Raw genomic sequence first — 10,380 nt, 5'->3', positions numbered from 1 at the left:
TGGGTGGATGGATGGGTGGGTGGGTGGGTGGGTGGGTGGGTGAGTAGATGAGAGCAGATAGGTGGATAGATGCGTAGAAGGAAGAAAGGGAAGATCAATGGCCGGGTCAAAGGACGAATGACGGATGAGCGGAGCTCGGGCCTGGGTCATGAGGGGGAGGCGTTACCTGTACACCAGGGTGATGCAGGTGATGAAGAAGCCCACGCCCACGGTGAAGAGGTAGGCCAGGGGCATGTTGTAGGGCAGGCCGCCCACCCTGGGTGAGCACCGGCCGCCCTCCGGGGCTCCACCACACGGCTGGTTCAGCGTGGCGTTACTGTAGTGGCCATAGTACATGACAGTGTGGGTGAAGCAGCCCTGCAGCAGGGAGAGCCACGAGTCAGGGACTCCCCACCCTCACCCCGACCTCAGGCCTGACAGCCACGGGCAGAGCAGGGAGGGCAGGCAGGGGAGGCAAGGGACACAGAGAGGGGCCGTGGCCACAGCAAGCTTAGGCCTCCCAGCCCCATGGGAACCTGGGCATGATGGGCATCCAGGGGCATTGGGGGGGGTGGGGAGGTGGCTGTGGCCACCTGGAGTCACAGTGGGGGCACAGCTTGGGAGCCCCAGGGGCACTGGGACAAGAAAGGGACACAGTACCAAGGCAGCAGAAGACAGGCGCCCCCCAGCCCCCAGCCCTAGGGCTTCCTCACCGCGCCTGTGAGGAGCTCCAGGCCTGTGCAGACGGGGACAGGGCCCGGCAGGGCGGGCGGGAAGGCAGCCTGCGGGCCCACGATGAAGGCCAGCAGCAGCAGCAGCAGGAGGACATTGAAAGCCAGCAGGGTCTTGAGAAAGAGGAAGTAGGAGAGCACGCTGGAGCCGAACTGGCCCCCGATGCGCTTCAGGGCGTAGCGCCACGGCGTCAGAGCCTGCAGGCTGGACAGCAGCGCCAGCCCCAGGCTGTGCAAGGTCTGCGGGCACAAGCAGAGAGGCCCTGGGGGTGAGGCCGGAGGAGGGACCCAGGCGATGGGGCCCTGCCCAGCTGCCCGAGCCCTGGGGCAGACCAGGGACCCCTACCAGCACACAGGCATATCTGAGCCAGCCACAGGAGGAGCAGACGCCGCCGTGGTCCCGCTGGTCCCTCCACTTCCCCCTCGGGGTCCGGCTCTTCTCTCTGGGGACAGAAGCAGCCATAGGTGCCCAGATCAATGAGGGGCCCGACTCCCTCCTTCCTGGGGACCAGCCACCCACAGGCTCAGCCCCTTCTCCCGAACCACCCAGTCCAGTCTGGGGGTTGGGGGCACAGGGGCTGGGGGCGCAGGAGCCGGTGGGGGAGCGAGGCGCTCACCGCAGGCTGCGCTTCTCAGCCAGGCTTAAAGGCATCCCTCGAAGCATGTGGTCCCGCTGTTCCACCGCCAGGCTCTGGAGCTCCTTCACCAGGAGGCTCTGCTTCTCTGCGAGGAGAAGAGGCAGGTCCCATCCATCCCCAGTGCCCCTCCCTGCTGCCCGCAGCCGGGACCCTGGACAGTTCTATGTGCCCCTGAGGCACCGTCCTGACACATCGGTGCCCTTATCTGTGCCTGAATCGCAGCTTGTCCCTGTGTTTGCTTCAGTTGAGCAGGAAGCTCACAGACAAGGCGGCGTGTTTCCCCTGCACGGTCCCCAGCGAGGGGGCCCAGGGTCACAACCCTCCGAGCACTCCAAGATGTTTGTGAGGTAAGACCCCCCTTCCCTGTCCCCGTGGGTCCCTGTAGAGGGACGGGGAAGCCTTCAGGCAGCCTGCTAAGGGATAGGGGAGGGGGCCCCCCGCTCTGCCTCACCCCAGCCCTCCCGGCCCCGCCACCAGGCTGGCCTCCTGCACCCCCCCATGCCAGTGTCTGCCACTGGGGCTCTGGTGCCCGCTCACTCACCCTCCTCCTCCTGGGCCCTGGGGTCCAGCTCCAGGTCGTACATGCGGAGGCTGGGCCGGGCAGAGCGCACCAAGTTCCCGAGCAGGGGCCGGCTGCTCCGGCGCCGAAGCTGCACCGTGCGGTTGTAGTACTGGGAGATGATGGCGCCCCGGCTGCGGCCTACGGAGGCGGCTGGGCAAGACGGGGCCAGGCAGGGCCAGGCCTCCCTCCCCTCAGGATGGGCTCACCATAGGCCTCCCTGTCCCTCGCCCCTTCCCAGGACCCAGGAAAATCCTTTCAGCTGAGACCTTGGGCACCACTGCATTCCAAGAGACTATTTTTATCCCATGACGACTCTGGAGTCGTTTTTGGAGCCCAGCGAGGGCCGCATGGGGCTGTCCAGGCAGCAGATCGGGCGGGCTAGGAACCCGCGCTGGGCTCTGAGCCACACAGATGCCCGGCAGAAAGCCCAGCCTGGCCCGGCCCAGCCCAGGCGCCGGGGCCGACTCAGGGCGAGGCCAAGGGTCCCACTCACCAATGGTGCGGCTGGGCATGCTGGCCAGGATGCGGAGGGTGGCCGTGCTGCGGGTGCCCTCAGACCCCGAGAGTGTGTGCGGGCCACTCCCTACAAAGCAAGAAAGACTCACCAGGGGTCCTGGAGATGCCTCTGGCCACGGTCTCTCCCACCCCACCCTAGGCCTGCAGAGCTGGGAGGCCCGTCCTGAGGGGCTAGGGCACCCCAGTCTCGGTCCACGCCTCCCAGCAGCCAGGCCCGAGCTCACCTGCGGCCCCCCTCGCTCTCTGCTGCAGCTCCAGCCCCTCCTGGGCCTCTCGGATGAGCTGGTGGAAGGAGTCGTGCACTTCGCTCTCATCATAGGGACTGGGCTCCTGGCTGCTGTGGGGAGTGGGAGGGGATCAGCTTCCAGCTGCCGCTCTCCTTCCTCAGGCCCCTGCTCAGGTGACCTCTCCATGGGGGTGGAACATTCCAGCCTCCAGCCCCCAGCCCCAGAGCACTTACCTCTGGTCCCCTGGGGTCTCAGGGACATCAAGGACAAAGGGCAGTGGCTGGGCCATGTCCACGGCCAACGCCCCGCCAGTCTGCAGACCTAGGCCAGCTCAGAGCCTGGACGCCGCCTCCAGAGCCTCTTGCTGCCCATCTGACGAGACAGCGGCACTGAGCCAGAGCCCGCCTTCAATGCCTGGCGGGCGTCCACACCGCCCACTCCTGGGGGACCATGGCAGGTGCCACTCACAGCCCAGGCAGCCTTTCCCACCCCCCACCTCAGGTAAACTCGTGGTCAGGCCCGAATAAGCCTCATGCCAGAATGGATTGGGGGCCTCTCCAGTGTCTGGGGAGGGGAGACAGGAAGGAAGGGTGTGGGTCTGCCGTTCCCTCTCTGTTTCCTTGATGTCGCCAGTCCCTGGGAAATGGGGAAGAGGTGGGGTGCCTGTAGACACAGCCGTTTCAGACCCTCCATTCCCAGGGTTCTGGCCCAGAGATACCTCCTTTCTGGAGAGAAGTGGCAGGGCAGGCTGGCGGCCTCTGCGTCTGCCCTGTGACCCCAAAGCACTTCCTCTAGCAGGAACTCAGCTGCTGGAGCCCTCACCCCAGCCCCAGGCGGAAGCGGCAGACAGGCCGCTCCTCCCCACACAGCAGTCACTCCCACCACCCCCATCGGGGCTCCAAGGTCCTTCTGTTCTGAAGACCCACTCTCCCACATTCCATCATCCCAGGGAGGCCAGCTGGGGAGGGGTGGCCAGGGCCTCAACAGGCCTCCTTTGTAGACCTCCTTTGTCCTGGCTCTGCCGCCACCCGGCACAGTTGGAACCAGAGCAGCCTTGCCAGGGGCCCTGGCTCCGGGCCGATTCGCCCTGCTCACCCTGCGGGAGTGGAGCCAGGACTCTGTCCCAGCCACCAGCGAGTGCCCCAGGCCCCTTCCCTGGGATTCTCCTGCCCTCACCCTCAGGGAACTCAGGGCCGGGTCGAAGGGCGCTGACTCCGGCAGCCAAAGCCGGGTGCCCCGACAGGACCGCTCCTGCAGGGCTGCCCATCCCAAGGCCAGATGGTGCCCTCCCTCAGTGTCCAGGGTGCCATCCTCAGGCCAGGCCCCACACCACCAGCCCTCCCCTCCCACCAGCAGGAGTAAGATGAGGGAAAACCAGACCAGAGCTGGGTCCGAGGCGGCCCCTACCCAGCCTAACACGGGACAGCTGCCGAAGGAGGGGCTGAGGGCGCCCCATCCAGTCCCTAGAGCTGGAATCCCCTCCTCCAGTCAGGCCCTCCGAAGCTCAGGGGACCTGGGGACCCAGCGCCCCAGCACCCCGCCCGAGGCCCGGGCAAGCCCAGCGGAGTTTCCGGGGCGCACCATTCCTGAGCCTTGAGCCAGGTGGGGAGGGGCTGGGTGGCGCCCGTTTCCAGGAACCCCCACCCCAGCCGGCAGCGAGCTCCCCGGAAGCAGCCGCTACCCATGGAGAGCCTCAACCCGGCCCCGGAGCCCAGGGCGGCGGCAACTCGGGGGCCACCGACCCCCGCCCAGCCGGCCTCCCTGTTCCCCGCCCCGCGCGGCCCGGCCTCCCCGCCCCTTCCCATCCTGGCCGCTTCCCCCCTTCCCCGGTGTCCCGGGGCCCGGCTGGGGGTTCTGGGGCTGCCCTCCCCGCCCCTCCCGCTCCCAGCTCGGTCCAAGCCCGAGAGTCAACCCCTGGGAGCTCCGGGAGCAGCTGGGAGGGAACCCGGCTGCCAAGGGGCCCCAGTGGCCGAACGGAGTTCAGGAGGGGTTGCCGCCGTCCCCGCAGGGGAGAAGCGACCGCGGCTGGCAAGACCCGCGCGCCGCCCCCACTTCCACCCCGCCGGGAGCTGCAGCCCCGCGGGACCCGGAACCGGGATCGCGGCCGCTCACCTGGGAGGCGCCGGGGAGGAGGGGCCGCGCGCGCAGCCAGGCTCACCTGTGCCCCGCCGGGAACCGAGGGAGGGGCCGCGGGGTTAGTGCGAGGGAGTGGCAAAGGACCCCAGGGGGCCACTGGGCCGACGCAGGTCTGGCGGGGCCGGGTGGAGCTGCACCGCCTGGCCTACGGGGCGACGGGCCTCGGCTGTCACGTGGTCCCGCCCGTGGCGCCCCCTTCCCTCCTCCGGGCGCCCCGCGGCGACTGTGCCTTCCTCCTCTGCCAACTTGCGACCCCTCCTCGCACCGCATTCTGAGGTCTGAGCCGGGTGAGGGGGGCCGAGTGTCTGGATTCATCCGAGTCCCTGGTGGAAGTCCCCAATTTTTGTGAGACTCAGTTTCCCCAAGTTCCAAAAAGGGACGATAATTCCAGACCCATCTGCTTCCCATGGTTAGGGATCATCCATGTAAGATGCCGCTGAAAGCCCGAGGAACACAGAGTCTTTCACACCAGATTGGGCAACCTCCCCCTCAGCTGCAAGCCTCCTGCTGACTCTCCCCGACCCACGCTGGGGGAGCCTGGTTATCGGCCCCTCCTGACACCCGGGTGGGGCTCATTGTTTATCTGTAAGAGTTCTGGCTCACTTCCTGTGTGTGGTGTGGAGAGGAGGGGGTGAAATGAGGTCACACTGACACTTAACGTGAACGTCCCCAGGTGCTGGACCTGAAGGTGCTTTACCTGTTGCTCTATTTTCTGTAATTCCCCATGAGCCAGGAAGGTATGCACTGATAGTCCCATTTTGCAGATGAGGAAACTGAGGCTGAGAGAGGTTAATCACCCTTTAGGGTGCCCCCATGCAAAGCATGAGACTTGGTGGTCCACCTGGGAACCCTATGGAGGAAACTGGCTTTGAGATGGCACCCACCACCCCAAGCCCATTTGAAAGGGAGGGTCATTCCTGGTGGGGAGAGGCCATGAAGCATGAGAGTAAATGTGAGCTGGGGCCCAGGAGGGCAGGAGAGGGTGCTGCTGCCGGGGAGAGCAGGCAGGCAAAAGTGAGGCCCAGGATAGGGCCTTTTGCAGCTGCCAGTGTGGTCCTCAGATGGCTACTCCAAGCTGGTTCTTGACAAATGGCACCCTGGCATGGAGGTCCAGCCCCTGCCTCTCCTCCCACTCTTCCCCCTCCCTGCATACCCACACTGAATTTGCATGAATGCCACCTCCTGTGGGGAGCCTCCCCAGATTGAACCCTGGTGGAGCACCTGCCACTTCCTATTGACATGCACATCTGTGGCGCTGTGCCCCCTCCCACCCCAGCCCACTGTGTGCCCAGCACCAGCACACGGCTCGGGCCTGACTTACAGCAAGGACTCTGGAAACCAGGAAGGATGCCTCAGGCAGAGAGGGAGAAAAGCTATAAACATTCAGACCTGAGACGACTGGGCCCTATAGCAGGTGGAGAGGGAGCAGGGAGGAAGGGCTGTGGGCCCCCCAGGGGCCCGAGGACAGGAAATTGGCAAAGGTGTGTCTTAAACATCTAGCCTGGGCGAGCACAAATAGAGCCGATTCCTGGGCACTTACTATGGACCAGGTGCCAGTCCTGGGCCTTGGCACAATGGTAGCACCAATGACAGAGGCAAGAAGTCCAGCAGTAACACCAGGAGTATCTGGAAACCCAGCAGCTGGTGTTCAGGGGACCCCACCATTCTGTCATATCGCGCCCTCCAGGGACCCTGTGGCAGGCAGATAAAGAGCTTGGCCCCTGCGCCTCCGACATCCGAATCCCCACCCATGTCAGCCTCCCAGGTCAGGCCCCAAGGGCAAACAGAGAGGGCCTCAGCCACGGGCCTGGCAGCCCTGGAGGCAGCCGGGGGCAGACCCGGACCAGTGGACCCTAAGACCACAGGAGACCAGGCTCCTGTGCAGAGGGAAAGGAAGGGCGGGTCCCCAGACCAGTGCACACAGAGCTCCCAGGGAGCACGAGCTGCCAGCGCCTGTCACCTGCAACTCTGTGTCTCAGGGGCCCTCAGGAAGTGCCTGCTCAGCCTCAGTTTAGAGCAGAGGAAACCGTGGGGTGGGAGGGGAGGAGGGAGGTAGTGGAGGGGGAAGCTGGGGTTCCTGTCACGTGAGCCCTCCCCTGGACTCCCTTACCGCCCTGCCTGCCTTGGCAGGAGCCGTCTGAGGAGGGGACTCATCCAGGGACTTTGTCCCTTGGTCTCCAGGTGAGCTGGATGTCAAGTGGAGGGAGGATGCAGAGGGTGACGGGCTGTGGGGGGCCGGCTAGAGCCTCACAAGGGCAGCAGTGGGTCCCCTGCTCCTGTCCCCACTGCTGGGGCTGTAACCACAGCTCTTCCTGGGGGGATTTTGGGGGTACCTGGGCAGACCCAGGCTTGGAGGCTGGACCACGAGAAGGAAGATGGAAAGGGATCCCCTGACATCAGATGCAGCAGATGCTGAGTCCCAAGAACTGTGGGGTTGGGGACACGGGCTCTGCTGGAAGGGCAAACTGGCACATGGAGAAAAGCAGGAATTGTCTCTCCACAGGGCGAAGGTGGGCGCCGGTGGGCTCGGGCACAGGTGGGTGCGCGGTGCAGCAGGTCTTGGCTTTGCCTGTGACCGTCCTTCTTTCTGTGCCGTTTGGGTCTTTCACCCCATTTGACAGATGGGGAGACTGAGGCTGGGGCTGTGTGTCCCTCTGAGAGTTGGAGCAGGACTGAGTCTGGATTCGCCCACACCAGGATTCTCTCTCCTCATTTCTGAGCCCCGGAGGCGGCCAGGCCACAGACCCCGGCAAGTGGACCCTTGGGCCGCCGCAGACCAGGCCCTGACGCTGGTGCGGAGGGGAAGGAAGGGCCCGCCCCCAGCCCAGCGCTCCCAGAGGCCAGGGCCAAGGCCTTGCGACTCATCCACCCAGGGCCCCACATCCCCCGCACCCGCAGCCCCGCGCCCCAGCCTCCACCCGCGCCTGCCGAGATGCTGCGGCCGCAGTCGGTGCCATCGGAACGGGGCCCTGGGGGGCCGGAGCCCGAGGAGCTGTGGGAGGCGGAGATGGAGCGGCTGCGATGCTCCGGGGCTCCAGTGCGCGGGCTGCCCTATGCCATGATGGACAAGCGCCTCATCTGGTGGGTGCCACGTGGGCGCTGGGCGGTGGGTGGGGGGCGCTTCCAGGCTACCCCGTCGGATGGGGCGGGAAGACTCCTCCAGCCCATGCGCGTCTGCCTGGCGCGGGCGGGCAGGGTGGGTGACTCAGGGTCGCCCCTGTCCCCACCCGCGTCCAGGCGGCTGCGTGAGCCCGCGGGAACTCAGACCTTGCGCTGGCAGCGGTGGCAGCGCCGGCAGCAGACGGTGAAAAGGCGCCTGCGGGAGGCGGCACAGCGGCTGGCCCGGGGCCTCGGGCTCTGGGAGGGGGCTCTCTACGAGATCGGGGGTAGGACCCGCGCTAACCCCGCCTCTCCTTGCCCTCTCCGGAGCCCCACTGTCCAGATTGGAAAAAAGGAGGGAGGCATCATCCCACCCGCCTTCGGCCGGGTCCCCCGACCAATCAGCCCCTCCTCGCTCCCACCCCCTCCTCCCGCGGGCACCGCAAACCTCAGGCCCACGCAGCACCCCCAGGCAGCTGTCAGCCGCACCGCCGGACTCGCGTGGGTGGGAGCCGGGCGGCCACCCCGCCTTGGACTCTCAGCCGGGTCCCGGCCTCCCCGGCCCACCCCGCTCTCCCTCCCACGCCCCCGCAGGCCTCTTTGGCACCGGAATCCAGTCCTACTTCACCTTCCTCCGCTTCCTGCTACTGCTCAACCTGCTGAGCCTGCTGCCCACCGTGAGCTTCGTGCTGCTACCCCTGGCCTGGCTCAGCACCCCGGACCCAGGCCCCGCCCTGGACTTGAGTAAGCGCGCGGCCCACCAGGGGAAGAGCTCCGGTGCCCACCTGCGCCACCGGGGGCTGGCCCAGGGCCCAGAGCGCGGGGGCAACCCTGGGCGTGCTCCCGCCATGCCCGGCCGGGGCTCTCTCTCCCTGACCCCGCCTGGTGTGGGGCACACCCCGGCACATCCGCAGCGCCCTGCTCAGGCCTCCCCCGGGTTGGGGCTATGGAGCGGTATCCGCACGGCCTCGCCGCTGCCTCGTGGATCCCTCTCGATCAGCCCCTCCCTCCCAACAGCCCTCCAGTGCCCCGGAAGCAGCCAGTCCCAGACGGGCGTTTTGAAGTTCCACAATCAAGTTTGGCATGTTTTAACTGGCAGGGTGAGTGGGGTCCCTACTAGCTGTGGTCCACAGAGTCTGGGAGACCCAGGGAAGTGGCTTCAGCGGACACAAGTCTAAGAGGACCTCTACCTCTCCAGGGGCATTTCGGCTCCTCCCTGATGATCTCACACAGACAGACTGGGCTGGCCATTGGTGGGGTTAGGGACAGGCAGAGGCCGCTGTGCCCCACGCAGACTCTGGGGCATATGCCCCTGGCCCCCGGAGCCCAGCTGGTGTAAGGGTGCAAAGGACAAAAAGGGAAAAGTGTCCCAGCCTCTGGGAGAAGCACTTCCCCACCCTCATCCTGGGAAGCCACTGGGGGAGTGGTTCCCATCGGGGGTCCTGGGTTCCAGTCCCGGCTCTTTCTCAAAGCCCTGTGACCTGGGGACAGTTGCCAAACCTCTGTGGGCCTCTGTAAGATTGGACACTCCCTACCTGGTGGGGATTTCAGGGGGCTAATGCAATCCTTTATGGAAAGCACCTGAGCAGCGCCTGGCGCTCACCTGGGCTGGGCGTCTCCATTGCTGTCCCCAGGCCCTCACCAATACCTACCTCTTCTATGGAGCATACCGGGTGGGGCCTGAGAGCAGCTCAGCATACAGCATCCGCCTGGCCTATCTCCTCAGCCCACTGGCCTGCCTGCTCCTCTGCTTCTGCGGAACTCTGCAGCGGTGAGAGCGAAGCCCATGCCTTCACCCACCGCCGGGGCATCTTCCCTGATCACCCCTTCCTTGGCATGGTACCCTCCCACTGGCAGGAAGGCCTCTGGCCCCACACCACTGGCTCCTGGGTGGTTCCTTAGCCCAGGCTTTGGCCACAGACCTTATGAACAGGGCCACCACCCCCTGCTCTGACTCCTCACTCACCAGGGCCTGCACCTGGGGCTGCCAGGGCCTTCCCCACCCTAGACCCAGAGCCCAGCCGAGGCTGACACTGGATGGTAGAGGTGCCCCTCCTCCAGCAGCCCCTGATCTCCTGCCCTGCAGGATGGTGAAGGGGCTACCGCAGAAGACTCTGCTGGGTCAGGACTACAAGGTGCCTCTCAGCAGCAAGGTCTTCTCCTCCTGGGACTTTTGCATCCGGGTGCAGGAAGCAGCCACCATCAAGAAGCATGAGATCCGAAATGAGTTCAAGGTGTGTGTGTGAGCCTGTGTGACTGCGCCAGCATGTGTGAGCGTGTGTGACCGGTGTGACCATGCCAGCATGTGTGACCGGTGTGACCATGCCAGTGTGTGTGAGCCTGTGTGACCGCGCCAGCGTGTGTGAGCGTGTGTGACCGTGCCAGCGTGTGTGAGCATGTGTGACCGGTGTGACCATGCCAGTGTGTGTGAGCGTGTGTGACCGTGCCAGCATGTGTGAGCGTGTGTGACCGGTGTGACCATGCCAGCGTGT

At 65.8% G+C, this 10,380-nt stretch overlaps 2 protein-coding genes across 11 annotated transcripts in view; one reads left to right on the top strand and one right to left on the bottom strand.

The window, feature by feature from the left end:
* The window catches only part of TMC6 (transmembrane channel like 6), a 17,371-nt gene extending 12,015 nt beyond the window's left edge, over positions 1 to 5,356 (bottom strand). For 2 of the 5 annotated variants that reach the window (XM_037737221.1, XM_017525017.2), the window contains exons 1-8: positions 4,812 to 5,356; positions 2,651 to 2,763; positions 2,404 to 2,493; positions 1,890 to 2,048; positions 1,328 to 1,433; positions 1,057 to 1,153; positions 693 to 950; positions 167 to 357 (exon numbers count right to left, since the gene is read on the bottom strand). In XM_037737221.1, the coding sequence (XP_037593149.1) occupies positions 167 to 357; positions 693 to 950; positions 1,057 to 1,153; positions 1,328 to 1,433; positions 1,890 to 2,048; positions 2,404 to 2,493; positions 2,651 to 2,763; positions 4,812 to 5,197 (1,400 nt within the window). In that variant the 5' untranslated portion in view covers positions 5,198 to 5,356. Of the gene's footprint in view, positions 1 to 166; positions 358 to 692; positions 951 to 1,056; positions 1,154 to 1,327; positions 1,434 to 1,889; positions 2,049 to 2,403; positions 2,494 to 2,650; positions 2,764 to 2,886; positions 3,026 to 4,811 lie in introns of all 5 variants that reach the window. The other 3 variants (XM_017525018.2, XM_017525015.2, XM_017525016.2) reach the window with 3 other exon arrangements.
* Positions 1,431 to 10,380, top strand: part of TMC8 (transmembrane channel like 8) — a 17,233-nt gene continuing 8,283 nt past the window's right edge. Inside the window, exons 1-7 of one of the 6 annotated variants that reach the window (XM_037737223.1) lie at positions 1,431 to 1,695; positions 7,411 to 7,870; positions 8,027 to 8,175; positions 8,483 to 8,632; positions 8,906 to 8,988; positions 9,523 to 9,659; positions 9,975 to 10,122. In XM_037737223.1, coding sequence (XP_037593151.1) covers positions 7,722 to 7,870; positions 8,027 to 8,175; positions 8,483 to 8,632; positions 8,906 to 8,988; positions 9,523 to 9,659; positions 9,975 to 10,122 — 816 coding nt within the window. In that variant the 5' untranslated portion in view covers positions 1,431 to 1,695; positions 7,411 to 7,721. The other 5 variants (XM_017525024.2, XM_017525022.2, XM_037737222.1 and 2 more) reach the window with 5 other exon arrangements.

The sequence above is a fragment of the Cebus imitator genome, unplaced genomic scaffold (genome assembly GCF_001604975.1).
Source record: "Cebus imitator isolate Cc_AM_T3 unplaced genomic scaffold, Cebus_imitator-1.0 Scaffold36, whole genome shotgun sequence".
Lineage (NCBI taxonomy): Eukaryota > Metazoa > Chordata > Mammalia > Primates > Cebidae > Cebus > Cebus imitator.
Note: the sequence above shows the minus strand (reverse complement) of the source record. Positions and strands in the feature narration are given on the sequence as shown.